At 37.9% G+C, this 24,002-nt stretch overlaps 5 protein-coding genes across 10 annotated transcripts in view; 1 reads left to right on the top strand and 4 right to left on the bottom strand.

Annotated features, from left to right (window-relative positions):
- The window catches only part of LOC105175902 (DNA polymerase eta), a 7,616-nt gene extending 3,021 nt beyond the window's left edge, over positions 1 to 4,595 (bottom strand). The window contains exons 1-13 of one of the 4 annotated variants that reach the window (XM_020698227.1): positions 4,366 to 4,591; positions 3,926 to 4,123; positions 3,621 to 3,741; positions 3,419 to 3,530; positions 3,174 to 3,341; positions 2,604 to 2,768; positions 2,389 to 2,492; positions 2,117 to 2,236; positions 1,405 to 1,528; positions 1,110 to 1,223; positions 743 to 955; positions 390 to 492; positions 177 to 283 (exon numbers count right to left, since the gene is read on the bottom strand). In XM_020698227.1, coding sequence (XP_020553886.1) covers positions 177 to 283; positions 390 to 492; positions 743 to 955; positions 1,110 to 1,223; positions 1,405 to 1,528; positions 2,117 to 2,236; positions 2,389 to 2,492; positions 2,604 to 2,768; positions 3,174 to 3,341; positions 3,419 to 3,526 — 1,326 coding nt within the window. In that variant the 5' untranslated portion in view covers positions 3,527 to 3,530; positions 3,621 to 3,741; positions 3,926 to 4,123; positions 4,366 to 4,591. Of the gene's footprint in view, positions 1 to 171; positions 284 to 389; positions 493 to 742; positions 956 to 1,109; positions 1,224 to 1,404; positions 1,529 to 2,116; positions 2,237 to 2,388; positions 2,493 to 2,603; positions 2,769 to 3,173; positions 3,342 to 3,418; positions 3,531 to 3,620; positions 3,742 to 3,925; positions 4,124 to 4,365 lie in introns of all 4 variants that reach the window. The other 3 variants (XR_848939.2, XM_011098546.2, XM_020698226.1) reach the window with 3 other exon arrangements.
- Positions 4,722 to 8,619, top strand: LOC105175901 (GTP-binding protein ERG). Of its 2 annotated transcripts, none has more exons than XM_011098543.2 (8): positions 4,722 to 5,389; positions 5,791 to 5,880; positions 6,180 to 6,325; positions 6,867 to 7,025; positions 7,108 to 7,174; positions 7,662 to 7,769; positions 7,861 to 7,953; positions 8,204 to 8,619. In XM_011098543.2, exons 1-8 carry the CDS (start codon positions 4,880 to 4,882, stop codon positions 8,216 to 8,218), a joined length of 1,188 nt encoding a protein of 395 aa, XP_011096845.1. In that variant the 5' UTR covers positions 4,722 to 4,879; the 3' UTR covers positions 8,219 to 8,619. The 2 variants fall into 2 exon arrangements, with proteins under 2 accessions (XP_011096845.1, XP_011096844.1); XM_011098542.2 differs by having other exon boundaries at positions 7,861 to 8,000.
- LOC105175900 (protein UNUSUAL FLORAL ORGANS) lies at positions 8,926 to 12,531 on the bottom strand. The gene has a single exon (XM_011098541.2). It carries the CDS (start codon positions 10,431 to 10,433, stop codon positions 9,111 to 9,113), a length of 1,323 nt encoding a protein of 440 aa, XP_011096843.1. The 5' UTR covers positions 10,434 to 12,531; the 3' UTR covers positions 8,926 to 9,110.
- Positions 12,687 to 17,168, bottom strand: LOC105175899 (protein SUPPRESSOR OF FRI 4). Of its 2 annotated transcripts, XM_011098538.2 has the most exons (8): positions 16,668 to 17,168; positions 16,194 to 16,294; positions 15,488 to 15,611; positions 14,609 to 15,030; positions 13,871 to 14,025; positions 13,720 to 13,773; positions 13,298 to 13,336; positions 12,687 to 13,003 (listed from the first exon to the last, which is right to left on the bottom strand). In XM_011098538.2, the coding sequence occupies exons 1-8, from the start codon at positions 16,862 to 16,864 to the stop codon at positions 12,932 to 12,934; spliced, it is 1,164 nt and encodes a 387-aa protein (XP_011096840.1). In that variant the 5' UTR covers positions 16,865 to 17,168; the 3' UTR covers positions 12,687 to 12,931. The 2 variants fall into 2 exon arrangements, with proteins under 2 accessions (XP_011096840.1, XP_011096842.1); XM_011098540.2 differs by lacking the exon at positions 13,298 to 13,336 and having other exon boundaries at positions 16,668 to 17,159.
- On the bottom strand, positions 17,933 to 22,738 carry LOC105175898 (phosphoribosylaminoimidazole-succinocarboxamide synthase, chloroplastic). Its single transcript, XM_011098537.2, has 12 exons — positions 22,363 to 22,738; positions 21,459 to 21,560; positions 21,224 to 21,353; positions 20,947 to 21,039; positions 20,780 to 20,868; positions 19,771 to 19,851; positions 19,106 to 19,195; positions 18,915 to 19,004; positions 18,652 to 18,702; positions 18,526 to 18,572; positions 18,307 to 18,364; positions 17,933 to 18,231 (listed from the first exon to the last, which is right to left on the bottom strand). Exons 1-12 carry the CDS (start codon positions 22,678 to 22,680, stop codon positions 18,172 to 18,174), a joined length of 1,209 nt encoding a protein of 402 aa, XP_011096839.1. The 5' UTR covers positions 22,681 to 22,738; the 3' UTR covers positions 17,933 to 18,171.

Here is a 24,002-nt window from a genome sequence, read left to right as displayed (position 1 = left end):
CCAACAAAGACATATACACTATGCCTGGGGCAAGCAACCAAGTACACACAGAAATTCGGTACCGCTAAAAGATATAATATATCTGTCAAATCCGAATGCATAACCAGGTGAAGGATGACCAATCAATATTTCATTGTCGACCTCATTTAAACCTGGAATATGAATTCAAACCTTGCCTTACACACTTCTGTTTCATCTGCAACTGGATACAAAGTTGGCATCTCACGCCCAGTCCTTGCTTCATCCTCATAAGTGTCTATCTGTGGGTCAGCCAAATGTAATCCTGCACAGCTCCCATAAAAAGGGGATAACTAAATCATGGCAACAAAAATAAGCCAGGGGAACAAGTCGTAGACCAAAATTCAATACCAAACAGCAAAAGATTGAACCTGAGGGTGACAAAAATGCAGCATCTTTGGTGCATATATCATTTGATGTAGTCATCGAAGTTTGATTTAGGTTATGGAAGTACTTCATAATTGAGTGTGTTCCCTGCCAAAGCATCCTAGAGATCAGAAGATTTATTGGGTTTGTAAAGGATCCACAAAGATTGGTTGGTACATTATACATTCCCTAGAAGTTCGGTGGTCACTGTAGCAGAGTTTGACATAATTAGAAGTTTAAGACCAATCAAATGATCTTCTACAAGATACTAGGCAAGGTACAATCAGATAACTCAAAAACAGTTCATAAGAAGGAACTAAATACAACAACAGCAAAAGACAAAGTCACTTGGACTCACGGACGGGATCCCAACTATTTTACTGGCTGAAACAGAGAGACCAGTTATAGCCCACTCATGCTGGCATTCCTTCGACCGGACATGGTATATTCCAATATATTCACGCAACCCAGCATGAAATAGTTTGAGTGCATCTTCTTGAATCTTGGCAATCCCATATCTTAATGGACAGGACTTTGAAGGGAACTTTTTAAGTGATTCTGAGTCATTCAACTGGAGGATGAAATGTACATAAACATGAGATTCATACAGTGATAAATCAATATTTAACTGGAATAAGGTCTGACATGGATATGATAACAGGAAGAAGAGAATGTGAGTTCTTGACAGCTATATTGAAATGACAACTGAATCAGACGATAAATACCTTGTATGCACTTGCATGTAGGGTGAGAGTATGGGCAATGCGTTTATTCTGTTCCAGATCACAAAGAAGACGTTCGCTCAGCTCTTCACAAAGTTCATTAAGCCACTTCTGGACCTGCAATGGTGGCAACAATAACGAAAGGGAAACACATTTCTTTTTTTAGAGGATGAGGGTAAACAAATTAAACACCAAAATTCAGTCCATAAATGGTGTAACTTAAATAATTACAAATATTTAGTAAACTAAAAGGATGGGGTGTCACTGATTTAGGATCATCTATTGCGGAAACACATACCGAAGAGACAGTTTTAAGAGCCTGAGGTCCACGAAATGTCTTCCCAGAACCATGACTCTTGGGAAGAAGGCGACCCTCAACCTCTTCCCCACAGATTCCCCTTGAAATATTCCACAACCAAGTACTGCATAGGTAAAAAAACAAATCCAAAGTCAAGGGCAGTTCAATATGAAAATGTAGAATTATAGAAACAAATTCTTAAACTTCCCACCAACCTTATTTATAATGTAACATGAAACTTTACAAGAAGAAAGATGTCAAAATTTCATGAAATACCTCACTGAGCTCCAAATTAAGATTTCCTCCTACAGCATAGAAAGCTAAGACAAATACAAGAAACCCCTAAACTAAGCGATAGAAGTTAAATTAAGATGCAATATAGTTCTATCTTTCTTTATTATTTTTCTTTTGTTTTTCTGCAAAAGATACAATCATAAATTTCAAAATTAAATATACAAGAAAAGTACTTTTAGATCTTAGTAACTGAAAGATATTAAGGATCTGTTGCAATTCAGCAATTTTATGCATCAAAAGTATCTGACTGGAATTTGACAATTGTTATGTGTTATAAGGCAGTTCTTGTAATGCGATCAAGTAAAAGCACTTCGGTCAATCATAACTCCTGGGAACAGCCAAAATCACCCAGATCTACAACATTCTTGTATGTTAAAAGACAACCGTGCATCATGAAAAACATAAAGCAGACAACAACCCAGTATTGATGCCATAGCATTCTTGCAGCTTTTCCTCTGAAAACCGCAACAGGTCCCCAACTGTATTCACACCAAGGTCAACCTGCAAAGAAGTTCCAAGCTTTCCCCCAAGCTGTTTCCTGTAATAAGTTGTCTTAAATTATAGTAGAACATGAATTTAAATGTCTAAACATGGCTACTCTCAGTGACCCTGTTAATAATCATTACAGTCATGATTAATTTTCTTTGCGTTTGAGAAATCCAAAAAATAAAAACAAAAAATTCAACTTACATTTTCTTTATAGGCAGAGATTCAAGCAATTTCTCAACAGATGAGAGAGGCACAACAGTTTGTTGTGCAGGCTTATTCATACCACTTGCTAGTTTGGCCAGCATCTGGTCCCACCATAAATATCCATTTAGAGGTGGGAAACATACTTTTGCACCCTGACAAATCTATGTAAAAAAAAAGATGCATGCAATGAAATTATGAATACCACTTCTGACCTTATTATGAGCTATGCCAGCAGAACACGTAAATTCAGTCTCTTTTAAAACTTCATGTCTAAGTTCTGCAACAATAATGGCTCCACAGGCTAACAACTTATCACGATGATCAGCATCACTCATACGAAACCATGCCCTCACACAATCTCTAGTGCTGGCTCCACCCTGGTTATACATGACAATTCAACTTTAGCAACTCATATAAAAGCAAAATAAAGGAAGACATAAACCAAGAATAAAAGAAGAAATAAAGAACACAAAACTACTCAGGATTTCACCTTCAGCAGACATATGGGCCCAATGTGACACTACAGACTCGTAAACCTTGTTTGGCCACACTGTGAATTCAGATGTACCCATGGTGGTGTGGAGGATCGTGCCGGGGAAGGGGGAAGGTGGATTTTAATGCATATAAGAGATGAATTTATGGTGTAATTCATATTTTGAGTCCCCCATTTTTCATGGTCAAAGACCTTCAACATCAATGTCCATTTGTCTTGATTCAATCATTTGGTTTGTTAGCAGAATGAACACTGAGCAAAAACAAAGAAACCAACACAAAGTTCCTACCAAATGAAGCCCCAGAACATGAGACTTGAGTGCTTCTTCACTAATTGCTTCCAGTCTCTCAGGGGGATTCTCAGCTAACATTGTTTCTGCAGCTTCAGTCAGGTCCAGATACACTTCATCAATAGAAGCACGTTCACATCGACCCTTCCTTGAAAGGATTGATACCACCTGTAAATATTTCAATTTCATTGAAGATATGCATGTGCTTGGAAAAGGATGGTTTATGAAGTGTTTATTATTCAGACCTCTGAACCAGCATTACGGTACACACCCAAATCTGCTTTTCCACGAGCCACAGGAACTTGGACAAGCTGAATATCAGGACAGACCTTCTTTGCTTCATCACCTCGCATTGAACTTGAAACCAGATAGAATATTTCAACATTGAAGTGTAAAACATAAGGCAAACTATCGCGATTAAATGGACTTTAAGATTTTAAGGTTTACCGTTTGACCCCATATTTACGAGCTTCATAACCCACAGCAATAAGGCCCCCTCCTTTCCATGAGTTGTACTGTACAACAGCAGTAGGATGACCCCTTAAAGTTGGCTGTTTACGCTGCTCGACTATCAGAAATAATGCAAAGTGCAAATGTTGATTACAGTCTTAACATGTGAATTGAAAAGGAGTAACAGAAAATGAGAATACAGCACGATGTTTTGTAAATTGCCATGGTAAACAAATGCAAGCACAAGTCCCGGAGTAGAGGGCAGTATGCACCAACAACAGTGTTGCAGAAAGGTCTATGACCTAATGGTCAAATAAATGATGGTCATCCCAGGCGTTCCACAAGGAGCTTTAGAAAATCCACCAGGTCTTACTATATGGGCAACTCCCCGTGCGAGCATCCCATATTAACATGTACACACCAATCTTGAATAAAGAAGTACAGGATATCAAAAACCACCAACTCCGAGCAAAGAGGACACACAGAGGAAAACGAGCAATCTTGAAGAAAGAAACAAGAAAACTAATGAGATAACAAGAAAAATCAAGAATGCACCAACCCACTCATCGCTAGAAATGAAAGCAAGAAAAATTCAAAAGGAAGAAAGAGTCGGAGGGAAATCACGGGACCACCACAAAGCTTTAGTGAATAATGGAAAAAGAATGCTTGGAGGTAGATATGGCAGATGAAAACTGGGGCAAATACACCGCCAATCTAAAAGAACCTAATCAAGACTGAAAACCTTGAACATAGAAGCAATCCATGTCAACGTGAGCAATAACCCTATCATCTGATGGTTTTGGTCGGGCCACGGGCATCGTGTTCGAGCTCTTGAATTCTCGTCCGCCTCGTTTCCCGCCCTCAGTATCGATTCCGTTTCTTCTCCTCCATCCGGAAAGCATGAATAGAATTTTGGAAATGAAGACCGGAAGAGGACACGGGCCCAAAAGCAGATGTCAAGTTAGGCCCGTCAGCATCAGGCTGCTAACAAACATTGCTCCCATATTTACGGCCCATTTCATTTATATTTCTTTTGAGTATTACTAATTAAAAAAAAAAAGAAAAAATTAATTTAATGATAGTGAGAATGAGGAAAGAGTCGTAAACCCTGGACGTGGACCGAAGGTGTTCCCAAAACCCTCCAAACCGCTACCTCTTCCCTCTTCCCCCTATAGCCTACATCTCTCTCTCTCTCAATATCTATTGATGCACTCCTTCTCTACGCTCAAATCACTCTCTAACTCACAGCTTTTGAAATGAAAGCAGTAAGGGCGCTAAGAACACTCACCTCCTTCCCCACTGCTCCATCTTCCAATCCCTCTCTCTCCCACCCCACTACTTCTGCCTTTTTACACCGCTTCTTCTACTCAGCCCAGCCCCATCACCTTTTGCCCCCAACTTCTGAAGACTGCGACGCCGCCCACTACTCTGTATTTGACACCTCCCATTTTGATGATTTCAATCTCAATTCCAACAATACTCATAATAATAGTAATGACAAGCCAACCTGGGACGACAAGTACAGGGACCGAGTCAAAACCAAAGTGTTCGGCGAAGATATTTCGCATTTCAGGATTCTGCAGAGAGAAGAGGAGAAGAAGAAGAAGGCTGCCGCGCTTGCCAAGGAGCTGCTAGAGGCTGCCTTGGATGTAGATAAGCACGAGGATGTGGACGAGAGGGAGGTGACGCTGGAGGATCACAAGTCTTTGTCTGTCGGTATTATTGGGGCTCCCAATGCTGGAAAATCTGCTCTCACCAATTACATGGTCCGTTCACTTTTTCCTTTTTCTTTCCCTTTCTTTTACTCGCTTTCTATTGAAAATAAAAACCAATGAGTTTACCTTTGTTGTTGAAGGAGGGGAGAGGAAAGATGGAAGATTTTTACTAGGAATATATATACTGGTGTTGATTTAAGCCCGTGATTATACATGGACCCAGATAAACTTATCACTAGTTTGTGTTAATTTGCCAGGGTAAATTTTATAGCTTGATTGAATTAAATTTATGTTAGTCAAGTTCCAGAACTTGTACTTAACTTCTTTGGTTTGATATGCTGTTTGATTCTGTGCATGTTTGGTCCTGAAGATGCATTTGATGTGGTACTCCAAAAAATATCATTTAACTGAATGTATTTTGAATTCGCCATCTCTTCTCCTTTTCCTTGTAGGTTGGGAATAAAGTTTCAGCTGTTTCGCGGAAGATAAATACCACCACTCATGAAGTGTTGGGGGTGTTGACTAAAGGAGATACACAAATTGTATGTTGTTTCCTTGTCACAGGACTCCTTTCTGCTTCCATATAGTGGCTATAGATTTTTTTCTTTTGTCGGTTACTAGTTGCTATAGATTTTCTCTGCAGTTGGGAGCTTTTGCTGCTGTTTGTATTAGGGGATAGGTGTGTTTCTTTGAGTTGGGAGCAGATGTCCCTGCAGTCCTGTATTGTACATCTGCCCCATTTGATGTGAAGGAGCATTTGCATATTTGCTGTTATGTAAAAAGGTTTACATGTGCCTGTGCATATATTAATGATTTCTGATTAATTCTAATGTCTGTGCAGTGTTTCTATGATACGCCAGGACTAATGTTAAAGAAAAGTGGGTTTCCTTACAATGATATCAAAGTTCGCAATGAAAGCGCATGGAGTTCCGTTAACTTATACGATGTGCTCATAGTTATCTTTGATGTTCATAGACATCTTACCAGGTTCCAGTTCCTTTCTCTAAATTGAATCTTACCCTTTTGTTGTGTGGTCGTCATACATATTAATATTTGATATTCACAGGATCCTATTCCTACTTGGTCGGGTTTTCCTCATTCCAAAATTGACTAAATGTCCAGTCATGGGTACAAGGGATTGATGTATTCGTAGAAATACTTTTTCGTCCTATAATGCACAGTGACCATTGATATACCTAAAACGAACTATTCTTGTTCATTTTTGCTCCCTATCATGCCAAGTTAGTGGAGGTACCATCATTTGTACTTGTGTGAAATTGTGTTTGATACAGAACAAAATCATCTTAGTATAACGCAGTAGTCTATTTATGAATCTGTTAAATTGCTAATTTAAATGATGAATAGGGGTGTAACCATTGTATATTAACCTACTCACGAAGTGATACTTGATGCATATGTAGGACTCAATCCGCAATTTTTTGCTCTTACACAGTTGTTACAGCAAACTATTGTACACCTGAAAATAAATTATTCTAGTGACTTCTCATTTAATATGTCATAAATGTAGACCTGATTCACGAGTGGTTAGATTGATCGAAAGAATGGGTTCTATAAGCACCACAAATCAGAAGCGTGTATTATGCATGAATAAGGTTGATTTGGTCACAAAGAAAAATGATCTACTGAAGGTTATTGAGGAATTTAAGGACCTACCTGGATATGAAAGGTAAGTTCTTCATGTTGATTCATTCCCCTGTTAGTTGATTATTCTGTATTGGTGTCTGATGTCAGTTTGTAATATCTTACAGGCGCTTCATGATCTCAGGACTGAAGGGTGCAGGAGTAAAAGATCTTACCAAGTATTTAGTTGAGCAGGTATGCTTAAAAGTTGGCACCTCCCTGTAACTTAAGTTAGTAGTGTCTCTTGAATGCTATGTTGTTGTGCTGTTGTTGGATGGACAAGGTGGGACCTGGCCACTGCTGTAGACCATCACTTTCTTTTTTATGAACTTACCAAATTTGTTTTAAGGACTGTTACTAAGCAATGTGAGCTGTCTCTCGTCATGGAACAGAAGCAAAAATGTACGATACATGTGTTCAGTATCATAAAGATGAGGCTACTTAAGGTTATTTTCCTTTGGTTGAAGAAGTTTCCTTGGCAAGCTGTGTGGAAATTGCTATAAATGCATTGATTACTTGCTTTTGTTTCTCACAAGGAAGATTTACGTATATCAAGCTGTGCGATTGCACACCTAGCCACACATGCTTTCACTTATAACAAACCGATTTTAACTATGTATAACGGGAGATAACAGGACCCTCAAGCCTTTACAGTTGCTATTCTCTTATTCTTGATGCTTAGGCAGTAAAAAGACCATGGGATGAAGATCCATTCACCATGAGTGAACAAGTCATGAAGAACATATCACTAGAAGTTGTGAGAGAAAAACTGTTAGATTATGTACATCAGGTAATGTTTGGTTTTTGCTGTTCAATTGTTGTGAGATGGAAAATAACTCTGCGTGAATTCTTATTGTGCTGATTGAGTTTCCCCAATCTAGGAAATCCCATATGGCATTGAACATCGCTTGATGGACTGGAAGGAGTTGAGGGATGGCTCTCTCCGAATTGAGCAGCATTTCATCACTCCCAAGGTTAGCCAACGCAAGATTCTAGTGGGAAAAAAGGGCTCCAAAATAGGGTTAGTATTAGTGGTTTAGCATTCTATATCCATTGGGCTTGATGAGCCGATCTCTTTGGTTTTGTTTTATCCTTATGATCTATATCTGGTGCTGTAACTGTTAACCAATTTTTACCCCCCAAAGTTGTCTATAGTCTGGTTTTAATTTAGTTTTGAGTCAATAAGGTCCATTTTCATAAACTGTAAGTCTAATAATTATGCAGGAGAATAGGTGTTGAAGCTAATGAGGAGCTGAGGTCCATATTCAAGAGGAATGTTCATCTCATCCTCATGGTGAGAGTTAAATGATGCAGCTGGTGAATCATTTCTACAATAGCATAGCAGCCGAATTCATGGGTGTACAGAAGGGGTGTCAATGCCTTAGACCTTCCCAAAAGAGAGGGTCACTTAATTTGGCAACAAAAGTTCTGGTCTTCCATATTCTAGTTGGATCACCTTTGTCTGCTTCAGAGCAACTCCTTTGAGTTAATCAATTAGATGAAACACAGAAATGAAGTATTTTTTGCATGGATTTTTCGCCCTTTTTATCCCCCATTAAGATTGCTGGAAGGATCATATATAAAACAAGAAACATGTAAAGTTAAGTCATTCCTTTTGTCCTTGTTTCTATTTCTTGTCCGAGATAATGCGTGTCTCTTCATGTTGGGTTTGGATAAGGCAGTGTCAACTTTCTTTTGATTATTTCATAAACGAGATAAATAGTTGACGTATGCTGATACATTGGAGTATCACTGGATGATGGACCGACACTCACCCTTGTTAGTTCATTGTATCAATCCTTCTGTCAGCTACATATATACTTGTATTTATATGGAAATAATGAAAAAGATTCAGCGACTTAAGGAAATCAGAAACTTCTGAGCAATTTCATCCAAAGGTAAATGGACAAATAACAGAGATTTTAATCAATAGAAACTAACGCAAGTTGGTTGGGATTCGAGGACAAGGATTCCTGTCCATTTCAACACCCTTTCTCTGGTAACAAACAACAAAATGTCAAAATGTCATTACACGCACTGAAGTCGCAAACTAACCGGCTGACAACGAGTACATAGCACCACACCTATATATATATATATATATGTAATAATAGGAGAAATGCATACAAACCTATGCAGTGAAAGAGTTAAAGGGAAGTGTAAGTTGTTCAAGAAGAGCAGTAATTGGTATGGCAAGCCTCGGCTCATACGCAAATCCATGCAACTCATCCACCGCATCTTCTCTTCTTCCTCCACACCCACCATTGTTTATATAAGGACATGGAGGAATCCACACCCACCTTTTCCCAATAAAATCCAACAGCAAAGCTTTATCCGACCCTTTGATCAGTATCACGACAAACTCTCCGTGTGCAACACAGTTGAATCCATGCCCACCTTCAACCTCCGCAAACTGATTGTACAGTTGCTGCGGCATCCTCTCAATCTCCACCCACAAATTGCCACATTCTTGCAGTGCCCACAGCCGCAAGCTCCTGGGAACGTTGAGCTTGCTCTTTTCAACCGCCGCAACTAAGAGGAGCTTACCTCGGCTTTCGACCAAGCTCGGTGACCGTAGAAATCTGCGCATTGGGGCCTGGATTTTGCTCCATTGATTTATGGAGATGTCATAGGCAAGGACGCTAAAAGGGCTGTAGTTCATGCAGTAGAATCGGCCTTCCACGTGAACCATCCGCCCCGATTCAAAGCTACATAGCCTTGGAAGAGAAGCGATTGTTCCCCATATGGAGTAGAATCCACCCCCATCGACGTGGAAGCTTTCTGAACTTAGATTCTTGACTGCATAAGGAGATATCAAGTCATCTCCTGCAAAAGCTAAGTCTATGGAAGAGTTGGTGATGGTTAAACCGATTGAAGGACAAAGCCTAGGCCTTAGGGTTGAAGGCAACTGAATTAAAGAACCAATGAGTGGGTTGCAGAGGAGAATACTCTTGGAACCAGCATCGTCAGAAACCCAACAGATTAGTCCACCGGAAGATGAGGCCGGGGAAAATGCAGGTGGGATCAAGGGGAATGAAATACGGTACCATTTTAAGCTTTCCGGGTCGAAAAGGTAGCCTTCGTAGTTTGCCCTAAGAGTGCCATTGTTTGCACTAGTGTTATTTCGGTAGATATAGCTTTTGAGGCTTTTTTGCTTGAAGAACAGGAACCAGTGACGGTGGGAAGATACTTGGAGGTATAATTCGAGGAAGGTGTTGGAAAATATGAGACCGTACCACCTTTTACAGACAGCTCGAGCTCGAAAGAAGGCCGGCGGAGAAAGACAGGCAACGATACGATCAATCAAACCCTGAGGAAGCCGGCTCCATATTCTGCAGTCCATCCAGGGACTTATTGAAATGCAATCTGTTGAGCCACAAATGCTAGCAGCAGTGGGAATAGAGGTAAATGCGTAGGAAATGGGTATGCTGGTTGGGGTGTGGAAAGGCTCCATGGTTTAATTTGGATTTTGAACAAATTAAAGAGAAAACATTATTCTGCTTTAATCACATCTTGAGTCAGCAGTGATTCAAAGAAGGAAGTAATGTATGTTGGGGAGGGAGTTTTTGAATGTGCAGGCGAATTTAGACAAAAATTGAGAAAGTTTAAGGTAAAGTAACTGGACTTGTAAATTTCAGTGGAGGTGGAGAACAAGAATTAGAAGGGTCTTTGTTTGGATTGGATGGGGATAGACATAGTGGAACATGGAATTGTAGAAGGGTTTGGTATCATTTTGAGGTTCTTTGTTTTGTTGGGTTCTTGTGGATTGGCTTTCGGGTGAGGGGACATGTGTTTATATAGGAAGGGGCAATGGCAATGTGTTTGCTGTTTCCCATGTATGCTGCTGCTTTCTCAATGATTCTTTGCTGGTTTCTGTACTCTTTGGCCGAGGAAAAAAAATAATAAAGGCACTGAAAGTCATTTTCTGATGGATCCATCTATCATTTCAGTGTTTTCTTGTCAATGCCGAGGAAGGAAGGACGTGCAGCACATCTGACAAGAAAAAAAGTTCAGACACAGACTTATTGCCATCATGGAATGAAACACTGAAACTTCCCATACACACACACTCACACACCCCAAAGCCCAAAAAAAAAAAAAGAAGAAAGAATACTAATATTATTTTTTCTCTTTGATGTTAATGTGGATTTTTGAGATAATTGGTCAAATCCGGATGGAGTAAATGTTGCAGTGAAATGCAAAAAGCGATGAAATCCATGAGACTTGGTGCAGAAAGAAGGGAAGGGAAAGCGGGTTTGCATTCCATTGCAAATGCTGTTCCGCTACCAGTAATACATTGTCCTCTCTTTCTGTTTTGGCTGAGTAATAATATTTTCTTTCTGCAACTCTCTTGGCTTTTGTTGGTTTTTGTTGTTGAGGAGGAGGAGGAGGGTGGTTGGAAATCTAGTAATTAGTCAGACTTGTCGTCCTCCCCCTCCACCACCACTCAGTACTGTCTTGTTTATGTCAATCTCATAAATATGATTGCCTCCAGAAATAGAAAAAGTTGAGTTGATCAGATTTGGAAATCGTATTTCACTTCAAGAAACCTCCCTAAAAGGAAAAAGTGTTTCTCATCACAAGTGGAAATTATGCACTCCTTCACTCCAAGTTGCCAGAACAGTACTTATGATTTATGACATCCTGACTCGCAAATCAAAGCCCTCTTCTCTTCTTGTTTGTTTTTCGTGCCTACCTATCACCTATGTCTATGCTTTTCCACTTCCACCGTTCATGCACTTAATACATTACCTTCTTCTTAATCTAACTTACACATCGCCGGCCTCACCCTTATTACTTGGTACTCTTCTCATTCCTCTCAATTGCCTCTCGGGTCCTCACTTGCTCCCTTAACTTTTTTAACCCCCCTTCTCGCTTTTTCCTTTTTCTAAATTTGTATATCCACCTTGTTTGCTCCTTGCGGGTGACACACACATATATATATGGTTCAGGCAAAACATAATCAATTTAATTATTCATACCCTTAACTTCTTCACTTTCGGTTGCCATTCTTGGATATCTACAAGTACATCTCTTGACAATGTTTATTGACCTAACAAAATCATCCACAACATTTTTAATTTCATTTATGACCAACACCCAGCCACTTTGTTATGCTATCCAGATTAAGAGACCATCAATTCAGGAGGATGCTTCTCTTGCATATTGCCCCCGAGTGAAAAGGCGGTGCTTCATCAACCCCAACGTTTGGGCTCATGCCCTGTTACCAATCTTGATTAATTCACCGAAAGCCTAAAGAGTAGGGCAAACAGTTAGTCCGCCAAAATAACCCAAGTACAATAAGTGCAGAAGGAGGAGAATGCAAGGAAACGGACGGAAATGGAGAAGAGAACGAAGTCCAGAGTTGAGGACAGTTGCCTCAAGATTGGAATATCGCTGAGCCAATGCAGCCCAGCGAGAACATTATATTCAATGTTTACAGCTCACATGATAGAAAATCTGGCAACATTCCACCAAATCACTTTTACGTGTAGATGCTATGGTGTCCACTTAGCATGGGTGTGCCAATGCATCCAATGAACCACAGAACTGTCACTTAGAATCATTAACTTTGTGTTAAAAAAAATTAATAGTTACCACTGTTTATGCTACTAGTCCAATTCAACTATAGAAACCCGTGCTGACAAAACTAGCAAATTACCCTTTCATAAAATAATAGAACTGCTAATACTAGAAGAAACCAAGGTAATCAGTCAAAAATTTAGACAGGATTCTGTTCATACCAAATAACAGATTATAAAACCCCAAGGAAAAATGACTGAAATCTATTTAGCATAATAGGGCGCCCCACAACCTTCTACCTAAAAAATACAACAGGTACATAAAAAGAATTGCACTAGGAAGCACCAGTTAGCAGCAGATATTGAACTAGGATCCATAAAGATACATTTCCCACACGCTGGGGAACCCAGCTAGAGTAATGCATCATCCTTAAAAAGCCATGCGACCAGCAAGCCTGCTCTCCGATATCCTTCTGTCAATAGCAGCATCAATTGAGCTCATCTGAAACAGACGTCCAAGTAACTTAATATTAGAGCAGCCAAAAGAAGAGCAATTTTATGATTTAGCAGTCAATTTTAGAATTTTGCTTGTAGTCAGTAGATACAAACTTCGCAAAAGGAGCTGACCTGGACCATTGAATTCACGTTCGATCTTAAAAAAATAGTATGATGACACGAATGGGCAAAAATCTGTTAGGTGATAATAGTTGTTCACCCAAACCCAACATTTTGATCAAGCATAGGCAGAATTTAGAAACAAATTCAACAAATAAAATATCCAAGAGTAAATACATACACTCTGTCTTAACCTTGTACTGAAGCTAGTTGGAGACTCCTGGAGTGGTTGCAGCAAGACAGTCAGAATTAAATTACTAATTTAGCAAGAAAACGAAGATACCTACTTGACCTGAACCTTTGTTGACCACCAGATAGGTGGGATTGCTTGCCAACCGGAGAACGGCCAAGAAAGAAAAAACAGCCCATCAAATCAATGGGGTTGAAAGTAGCCATGAACAAATTGCTAAATATGTTTTTTCGTATGGCCTTTGATTTTGATAAGAGAAATAAACACCTCTATTAATACCTTATACATATTAAACAAAGAGCAAACAAGCGAATTTGAAACCACAAGAATCAAAACCTAGCCACCTGGGTGTTTGAACAACCCAACGAAATATCCGTGCTCGATAATACTATTACTAGGCTATTATGACTTACCTGGCTATTCTCATCATGCACCTGATACTTCAATAAGGACATTCTTCTTTCCTCCTGGAATTTAGATCAGCGAGCAAAAAACTGTTAGCAAAATGAATAGCTGCTATAAAGCATCCTATAGACAGCTTTTACAAAATAGAGAATAGCTAACCATGGACATAGCCTCATCATCCCACACTAGGTAGACCTCATTTGTAGCAGGGTGAGTAGCTGGAGCCTTGTTTGCAATTATTGGAGGTGGGCCAATTGAAGGACCACTGGTATTTGGACCAGATGCATAAGAATGTGAATTTACAGAAGTAACTACTGCAAAAAATAAAGAAATATGTGAGCATTCAGATACGGTATTGTGCCAAAGCTTTCAAAATTTTCCATTACCAGAATTGAGGGTGAAAGAAATACAAAACGGAGATGCAATAATTCTCAAACCACCAACACAACTTCATTAAGATTGTACCACACAACCACACCCCCGTTTTCTCCAGCGGCCTACTTTTTTAAATAGGAAACTAAATTGAACTTCATCCAAATAACTAGATCATGTCATCATTACCATGGCATACATAGTTATAGCAAATATTCTTTAACAAACAAAGTACCAATTACGGTAGAAAGTTGCTCGTCATATAATAACTCAGCTGTCACCAGAAGTATAAAAGTTCATCCAGTAAAATTACAACTCAGTCAGTCCTTTAGCTATAGTAAAATGGAGAGCTTAATAAAAAGATGCATAAACATTTCCAAAAAGGAATCAGCATAAACATAATGCAGTAAGTTATCATTCTTCTCTGATGATGAAATCTAATAAAAGTATATTACAATCCAATTAGGAAAAGACAAGATGTCATGAAAATTACAGCAAAATAGAGATCGGAAAGGAAACATTAACCTGGAATTCCCGAAGTGTGATAGCTATTGGTTGGCAACGTGCTGCCAAAGTGAGGTTCTGCACTCTTCATCTCTGAAGAAGAGCTCAAAGGTAAGCTAATTGGAGCCGTAGGAGCAGAAAATGGGGAACTTTGAGGAGGGATATTATTGTTGGGAACAACAGGAAATAGAGGTTGAGAAACAGGAACAGGGGGTGTAGTTGCAGGCATCCCAGGAGGTGCAATTGGCAATGAAGGTTGGAGCCCAGGAGGTGTTGCAGATGGCAGCAGAGGCCGGACATTATGTACAGGAAACAAAGGCTGTTGAGGTAATCCTGCTTGCCCAGGAGGTGGAACTGAAACAGCTGGATGTTGAGGATACCAAGGTTGTGGACGTGGTGGAACTTGCCAACCAGCTGGAGGCACAGGTATCCTAGGGTTGTAACTGCATTCACAGTCAAATAATCCAAGGTACGATAGATTAGATCAAATACAGGAGTGGTAGATATTGAATTTGTTAGACTCACTTGACATAGTTAGGTCCTTCACTACTTTAACTAGTCTGATGCCACAGTTCGAATGCCCAAAACAAATTATATATTCTTAGTATTATTATTGAAAAGAACTTAAATCCCAAAAGAGAAACGAGATAAGTATATTAAACAAATCTAGGTTTTTGAGCTATCAACTTCAACCAAAGGGTAAAGAATTGCAGCATTCAGACAAGGAAAACATGCACCACATCAATAACACAGTACAGGCAACAGCTTGCCAGATTCCACATAATTGGACAGTGACCACATGTAAAAACCAATCTCGCCTTTTCCCCCTTTACTTGAATGTTGTTTCATATGTTACATAAGCAGCATAAATCCAATGAATAGATATAAAGGAGAACCCACAGTTGAGGCATTGATCCCATAGTTGGCTGCGGGGGATACCCAACCCCTATTGACCCCGGAACAACAGCACCAAGTTGGGAGGTCGGAAGATCAACTTTAGCTGTTTTTGAAGGTGTCTCTTCCTCTGCAAAAGAATAATAAACAAAGAGATCAGCCTGATGAAATATGACAGGTCCAACTACAACATAATCCGTCTGTCCAATTATTGCTAAAACAAAATCAGACAATTAATACCCAACCCAAAAGAAAGATGAAGATTCATAATATTTCCGAATGTTACTAAATTATTGATTTGGAATAAAATGAAAAGCAGAAGCTATGAACTGAACCACCACCACCCCCAAACAAAAAAGAAGTAGAACCAATGACCAAAAAATTGCTTCAGCAGTTTTGTTTGGATTGCTATTCAACAATTAAAAAAAATATAATCAAGCTTTTTCACTCAATTCGATACAATTCGTTCAAGTTGGAAATCCAAATGGAGGCAAGGTTATTGGTTATGCTTGAGATGAACAAAGGTCTGAAGAGAAAAATCTGAACCAAAAACAAACTTTTTAGCGATTCATTTTGACTTGGTCTGTTTTGCAGTTTACGACTTATCACTCTCCACCAGCATAAAGAGAAGAAGAATATAAATTATATGATCGCAAATACTAGCATTGCTCTCTAAAGAAGTAACCTATAAAGTGACAAAAATGTGTAATACCTTCTTCCCCGTAATGAGCAGCCAGGATATCAGGTGGAATTCCTTGCATTCCATAAATTTCAATTTCTGTTGATTCTCTTCCAGGTTTTGCATTTGGAACTCTGGGAAAATGATGCCGCATAAAATCAGAGTAGGATTCTACCAGCACTGTTAAGGAAAAAATAGAAAAAATCTGGAGCGGTGGTCTCACCAGAAAATAAATATACGGAGTCTAATCACCCAGGGTTTTCATTTCAAAAACCCTAGGTCGCTCCAAAATAATCAAACAAAAAAAGAAGCTGGATAGTCAATCAAAATAATCCGGATCCTAAGATTAAAAACAGGCATAAATTGATAATACGAAAGTAATTGACCTTACCCAGATAAGATGAACTATAAAGAAGAGACGAAAAAGCCAGGGGGGAACTTGAAAAAAAAAAAAAAAAAAAAAAAAAAACAACAACAACAATGAAAAAGAGAAAAAAAAATACGGACTTGGAGACTTGTTCCTTGTGAACCTGTAGGACATGGATGGCCATGCCGCCGGCGGTGGACAACTTCTTGTGGCAAACGTGGCATTTGAAGTGTTTGGCCTTCTGATGCTGCACCAATATCTTCTCGTCTTCGAACTCCCTATCGCAATAGTAGCACCACACCTTATCAACTGCTCCTCTCTTCTTCTTTTTCCCCATGCAATTCTATTCCACTCTGGATATCAATCCAAGAATTCAACTCTACTATAATAACCTAAGATCTAATCCGCGACTATATCAGTAATAATTCGATCTTTCCTAATAACTAATTATTAATTGAAAAATCAAATGTTTCTATTAGGGGCGCGATTTGTTTTGGGAAGGGAAAATTTAGGAAAAGAGGGAGGGAGGAGGGTTAGGGTTTCAGAGGTGGTATAAGTAATTTTCGGAATTTGAGTCCCACCCGCCCTGGCGTGCCGCCTCCGCCTTTTAACGCACCATATCTTAAGGAGGGAAGTACATGGTAGTCGCTGTTAACAAACACGTTCTCTTCTCTTCTCTAATTCTCTTCTCGTCTGTTTTTATCCACCACTTTGAATTTGTTTTGGGTTAATCTGATTTCTGTTATTACATTTTTTACTCCATGAAATAATTTTTTAAATAAATATATTCTATTGCATTTATATAAAAAAAATCTAAACAAAATACATAGTATTTATATATACATATGATATAAAAAATAAAATACAGCTTATAAGAGAAAATCCAACACACATTTTCTTACTTACTTAAAATATTAGGCATTCTAGTTAGTACCTTGTACCAAATAAATAATTATAAAATCCAGATGAATGCAATGAGCAAAACTTTAATATTTTTAGTTTTATTAATCAATTAATATAAAGGTACCAAACAAAGTTATTTAGAATATGAAATTATTATACACTCATCTTAATTTTTCTAAACAAAACTGTACATCTTTCAATAAAAATAAACAATTATCGTATGCTTATCCAAATTTATATTAAAAACGAATAATTTATTTTAAGCAAGTTACAACACCACTTTTGGTCGCTATATATTAATAAAATTATAAACAAAATAATAATATTATTATTATTGCAACATATTCTTACCCATCCATCTCAAGCAAGTAAAATTACCCTCCTAATCCGATTGAGTCAGTCGTTGTTTGGTTGTGAAATAAATGAAAAATTGTATCAAACACAGTTTAAGAGAAACATATCACATCACATCTCCCATATATAATCACAGCCTTACTTCTTGTTTCAAGAACAATGAGAAACCTTTAATATGCAAAATTTTGCAAAAAGGACCATCCGTTAATTATAAGAGCATTACAAATGAGACCAGCAAGTAACCAGTTCATTTAGAACCCCCAAAGCTGTAATTTCTCCTCTCTTGGATGTGTTTGATAACACAAAAACAACAACACAGAAAAGCTATTTATGAAAAATTAGTCCCACAACAACATCCACTTGTAAATTCTGAAAGTTGGTGTTGGTTTATGTAAGAGATGAGAGCGATTGTGAAACATTCCGTGATATTCTCTCGTGTATAGGTTCCTGCACAAAGGCAATAAACATTAACTATCAGGCTGCAACAGAAACTGTCATCTTTACCAATGATAATGATTTTACCTTGGTCAAGGGTATTTCCAACTTCGACTTTGTTATTGTCTCATATAAGAGGATGTACCTGTAAGGAAAAGGAAAGAGCAGATCAGAAATTTAGACATAAAATCAGCCACCTCATAGCTCATCAAATATAACAACACACTAGATATTGTAAACGGAAAGTGTCTTTCATGTCAGGAAAAAGGATTGTCATTAATCCCAAGGACATAAAACTCAACATACCGCCAAGCCAATTCAGAAACAAGTTCATCAGGTGCAGCAGGCAAGACCTAAACAAGTGTGTGCTGATGAGTTAGATTCAACACATATAACAAAAGCAAAAAATATAACATCCTTCCTCGGACTTACCTCATCTTCATAAGGATTGCAATGATCTTTGAACCACAACCTCAAAAATTCCTACAAAACATTTAGTCATCCTGGAACTCAGCGGACTGCAATTTAGGGGGTTGTAGCTCACTCTTAAAGAAAATACAAGATACAACATGGAATGCATACAGAAATTGGTCACTGAAGACAGCTAAATAACTTAGATGGGGAGCCAGAATTCCAAACCTCGGAGCAAACTAGATGGATAAAACTGATGTTCAAGTCAAGTAATCATCACAAACCTTGTCAATATTTTCAGGTTCAAGACCTTTTTGAAAGCGTTCCTCATAAGAATGGGCGACCCAATACCTGCTTGAGTCTGGTGTGTGAACCTAAAAGTTGAAATAAGAAATAAAAAGATTTTCATCAAAAATCCAGGCAGAAGCTAGTAGCATCCATGTCCATCTGTTGAAGTTGCTTTAATAAATATAACCTCGTCTATCAAAAGAACTGTGCCATCAGATCCTTTTCCAAATTCATATTTGGTATCCACCAAAATCAGGCCATGTTCCAGTGCGATCCGCTGCAATATCAAAGATGTAAGTTTTTTGAAGTTGAAGATGAATAAGAAGAATAATAGCAGTATCCTATGAGTCTCAGCATATGTGACTCCCAGCCAGAATATATAATTCAATGCACACAGAAACCACTGAGAGGGAAGTTAACTAGAAGTAAGAGAAGAAGCCAACTCAAAATTGTAAACAAAGGCTCCACAAAAACCTGGTGCAAATGACTTGACCTCGTCCTTTAATGGATGAGTGATAGTAACAGCGAGGGTAATGATAAGCCCAAGCTCGATGTATCAAAATATTAGAAAATATGAAAAGGCAAGAAATTTTGTCAAAAAGTTTTATGTAGTAATATTTGACATGGGAACCACTCCGTGCACTTTCTGCATAAAAGCCCACAAGTTACCGAACCTCGACTTCATTGTTACAGAACATGCTTTTAACATGAGGCCACAAATCAAGTCATCATGACAAAAGATTCATAAAATTTGGTCCAAGACATGTGCTTTTACTATTTCTCACTATTGAAGAGTTATCATTGAGTCATAAAAATAGAAAGAAAAGAGAAGAATAGTGCATGCTCCAGTACCTGGCCATACTCAAACAGGCTTAATGCTGCTTTACTTGCTTCATCATAATCAGCTTGTGTCATCAGCCCACGCTGAATAATCTGGCAAGGTAAATTGATAATCAAAGAGAAACACTAGGTAGTTTAACTTAGAAGTGCGTTGAAATTGTAAAAATTATAATTTTAACTAGTTCACAAATCCCTTTTTTATCCATTGGCAAAGTAGTCAGAATACCTATCTCTATTCCATGAGTCCATTCCCAACAGATATATTTGCAATAGCACATTTGTTTGTGGGCATCAACTGATTTGCATGGTTGGATACATCAGTGCAAAATATATGGTTCTAGGAATTAGGAGATACAAAATCGAGGCCCATCACTATACTATTGCTTGAATTAGAAAATAATACCAAGGATATTTAATAGCACAATTGAGTATCTCTACCAAGTGAAAGGCCCTGTTAATACTAAAATGGATACAGGCTTTTTTGCAGCACTTTTCTCTATCTTTTTTCCCTTCAGATTGGCATGCACTTTTGGGGAACTATGGAAGTTCTATCTTACCGTATTTGTGCAGGCAGTCACTAATAGGAGGAGCTCCTTGTCTCCTAATTTGAATAACCATATCACAATAAAAAACTACCTGTTTGTCATTTGACTGAGAAGGAAATCAAATGATTACATGAAACAGCCGAAGGTGCTCTTATGTACCTAGCCTGACACCTTCGACTATCACAATCCCTAAGCTCCACTAACCTCAGTGAATATAATAATAAATCATCTTCTGCAGAGTTTGTCTACCCCATATTTGCACAAAGTAAGCAACAGGAGGATGTTTTAGAATGGAAATTCAAATAACCTAACGGACCTGGAAACAGAGTGGTTAATAGACCTAATCATTCAAGTCATACAAAAAAATTAAAGGATCCACTATGAGCTTTGGGCTAATGATGTGAAAAGGAGATTTCAAAGTCAACAAAGAGAGAATAATCTTATAGATGACGACAAGTAAGTCAAGAAACGCAAACCTCTTCCGGCGTTACGGGAACATCATGATCTGCAGCTTTAGTCGTAGGTGTTAGTATATTTGCTGGTAACTTTTGGTTTTTCACCATACCTATTGCACATGGATGAAGGCTGTAAGTAAATAAGATACTTGAATAGATTAAACTTCCTACACAATTACAGACCTCACCATCGGGAAGAACATTGCCGCAATAATTTCGAATGCCTTTCTTGTAGACAGTCCAGAGTGATGTATCTGTGCTTCCAGTCACATAACCTCTAACTGTGGAAACAGCATTTATAATTTTTATTACACAGACCAATGACACCACCAACATAATAGTACCCCAATAATCCTATTCAAGTGTGTAATCTTCTGCAGAAAATGACTTCTAAATTTAGATAAGCGGTGACCATTGTACGGATCCTAGGAAATACCAAAAATTAGCGCTGCTTGACTGACTCACCAACAAATTCAACTGGAAATACTGAACACTTTTTTGCAATAGTCACATTCCGATCTGGAGAGGAAACAACTGCATTTGAAATAATGTGCTGAGTTTTGCTAAACCACCACAAACTTGTTTCATTGAGTACCTGAAAAAATAGAGAGGGTTATCGACATGCAAGTATAAGAAATCTACTTCGTATTGACTTAAGGCTGAAGATAGAGCCACATGAAGATGAGGAATAAATGATTACCTGACCCTTGAACGGAATTGAAGCAAGAACTCTATCGAAAGCACTTTGCCTGTCAGTTGTGACCAAGACAAGATAATCTCCCCCATCATAAATGTCTCTGACCTTCAAAACCAATTTATTTATCATTCTACCAAACCATAATCTCTGGGAGATGCATGAAAACTTTATTAAATAGGCATTCCAATTCATGTGGCATCTAATCATAAACCAATTTGGCTTTCAACTTCCTTGCAAACGTAAGACATCATATTCAATATCTGTTCTGAATTCTCCAGAAAAGACACACATAATGCTTTGCATGTCAGGCAGAGTTGGAAAGCACTTTGCCATTGGTTATTTGTCAAAAGATTCCAGAGAGTAGGTAGCTTTTAAAGGGTGGCCTCAAATTGTTGATGGCAGATGATGCAGGCATGACTGGTGAAGGAAACTTCTCTCCAGTGGAACTTTTGGGATATAGTTTTACACGAGAAATTATTGCAGATAAACATTATTTCAAAAACAAAGGCAATAAGCAGACACCAAATTTATGAACATTTTAGGCATTTAGTTGCAAGAATCACAAGCCTTATACGAACAGACAAAATCTTGAGAAAACGAAATATACAAGTACACATATAATAGAACTGCCAGTCATCCAAGAAAACTTTTGAACTTTCTTCATTCGAGATTTCGTTAAGGAATAGAAAACATCCACATCGAAATCCACGGAAGACAACCTTGACATTCCTGCATAAAGTCTTAAAGATTATATAGTAAAAAGACTAGAAATATAGTAGAACTGCCCACCATCCAAAAGACGATGAGAACTCGAAGGATTTGCATAAGCACCAAATTCTTAAATAACAACTGAACTACAGGTATTAAACTACGAATAACATAAGACGAGAATGAAAAAGAAGTACACCTTGCCTCTGGTCTTGGATTGGAGACCCGGAACAGTTAAATGAAGATGGGTCTCGGAAAGACAGTTGGAAAGTGAGGCTTTAATAGCATTCATCAATTCTTTCTTGCGCTCGGTGTTCGTTTGTACGTCGAGTGGGTGAGAGGGTTGGCCAGACGCAGTAGAAGGCGACGATGATGCAGAAATTACCATAGAAGGAAACTTCTTAGGAGTGAGAGTTTGTGGGATGATTGTTCTGTAAGAGGGAGAATTAGTGGGGAGGAAAGGCTTTGGCCTTGCTTTAAGGTTTTTGGGAGGGTTTGGGCACTGCGACAGAGCCATTCCACTGTCCGCGTTTGTGTGTTGGTCGCCGGCGCCGGCGGTGTGGTCTCTATTTAAAATAGGTGGCGATTAAGGGGAGATATGGGCTTGGGAAAAGCCCAATAGCGTCAAACCAACGCAATTTATGGCCCGGCCCAACCTCTCGGAATTTATTTGAATTGATAGATTTAGATTTGAAAAAAATAATTTAAATAAAGAATTTGAAAAGACTCTATTTAAAAAATTTTAAAATCCATTGAAATTTAGTTTCAAATTAAAATAGAAAAATTTAAAATTATCTAAGTATATTCAAAAAAGTTTATTAAGAAAAATTGAAATTCAAAACCTTGGGACCACATAAAATAAACCAAATGCAATATGAATGTATTTTGGCTTTGGAGTCAAACAAATTTGTTGAGTGGCTACAAACATTATGTTGCAAGTTCTAATTTGGGAAAATTGCATTTTTGGCCTACTATAATAGTATTAAATTCTGTTGTTTCAGAAAATAAATTGATTGTAGAATTAAAATGACTGTAAAAAATAAAAATAAGGAATAATTATATTTACACTCCCTCACCAATAGTTTTTCACACAAACTATCCCTGTCTTTTAGAAAATTACATAAACCACCCTTGATAGTTTTTAAAATTAAAAAATGTACTTATTGATTAGGTCAATTTTTCAAGAACGGAAATGCCCTTATGAATGTTTATGTAATTATTAAAAGGTAAAAAGGTGTCAAAATAATATTTATCACCCTATATTGTTTTATTATTTATACTAATTTTTAATTTAAATATAAATTATTATATTAATTTTTTTTATTGAATCCTTATATAAAATTGCACCTCTTAATGATTAAAATACTAAAAACCACATTTAACTTTTGAAAAGTAATTTTTATCCTCATTTAATGATTTAAACGGAGTTAGGATAAAAAATAGAGCCCATAGCACGTGGCACTAAAAATGCAATAATATTTATTCAGTGTAACTAAAAGTGTAATTTTTTTTTAATTCTTCGTATCTGTATGTTTAGTTTGAAGTTTGAAGTAAGTACATTTGTGAAATATATGGTTGAGTATTAACCAATCTCAGTATTAATTAAATTCAAATTTTTTCAATAGATAATTTGATTAAAAAAATGATAATTTGTAAATTTTGGCATAGTTGAAAGGACAAAATGAATATGGCTTAAACAATTGAACACAAGAATTAGAGTGAGAGAAGTAGTTGAAGTTGAATGTGATGTCATTATGTGGGAGTGTGAGTGTGAGGGACAGGAGAGGAGTAAGGAGTAATAACTGCCCCTGTCAGAAGACTCACCAACCTCCCCCACAC

The sequence above is a fragment of the Sesamum indicum genome, linkage group LG12 (assembly GCF_000512975.1).
Source record: "Sesamum indicum cultivar Zhongzhi No. 13 linkage group LG12, S_indicum_v1.0, whole genome shotgun sequence".
In the NCBI taxonomy this organism is placed as follows: domain Eukaryota; kingdom Viridiplantae; phylum Streptophyta; class Magnoliopsida; order Lamiales; family Pedaliaceae; genus Sesamum; species Sesamum indicum.
The sequence above is the reverse complement of the archived record's forward strand: the minus strand, read 5'-3'. Positions and strand labels throughout refer to the sequence as shown.

Coding starts and splice junctions, on each gene's coding strand:
- LOC105175898 (XM_011098537.2), bottom strand. CDS start 22,680: ATGGCTCTGTCGCAGTGCCCAAACCCTCCCAAAAACCTTAAAGCAAGG. Junction 19,005..19,105: donor CAGTTCTTTTGATAGACGAG/GTTATATTTATT, acceptor TTCAACTTTTAG/GTTCACACACCAGACTCAAG. Junction 18,703..18,914: donor AACCTGAAAATATTGACAAG/GTTTGTGATGAT, acceptor AATGTTTTGTAG/GAATTTTTGAGGTTGTGGTT.
- LOC105175901 (XM_011098542.2), top strand. CDS start 4,880: ATGAAAGCAGTAAGGGCGCTAAGAACACTCACCTCCTTCCCCACTGCT. Junction 5,881..6,179: donor CTAAAGGAGATACACAAATT/GTATGTTGTTTC, acceptor ATGTCTGTGCAG/TGTTTCTATGATACGCCAGG. Junction 6,326..6,866: donor GTTCATAGACATCTTACCAG/GTTCCAGTTCCT, acceptor TCATAAATGTAG/ACCTGATTCACGAGTGGTTA.
- LOC105175900 (XM_011098541.2), bottom strand. CDS start 10,433: ATGGAGCCTTTCCACACCCCAACCAGCATACCCATTTCCTACGCATTT.
- LOC105175899 (XM_011098538.2), bottom strand. CDS start 16,864: ATGGGGAAAAAGAAGAAGAGAGGAGCAGTTGATAAGGTGTGGTGCTAC. Junction 15,612..16,193: donor TGCTCATTACGGGGAAGAAG/GTATTACACATT, acceptor ATTCTTTTGCAG/AGGAAGAGACACCTTCAAAA. Junction 15,031..15,487: donor ATGGGATCAATGCCTCAACT/GTGGGTTCTCCT, acceptor CTGTGAATGCAG/TTACAACCCTAGGATACCTG.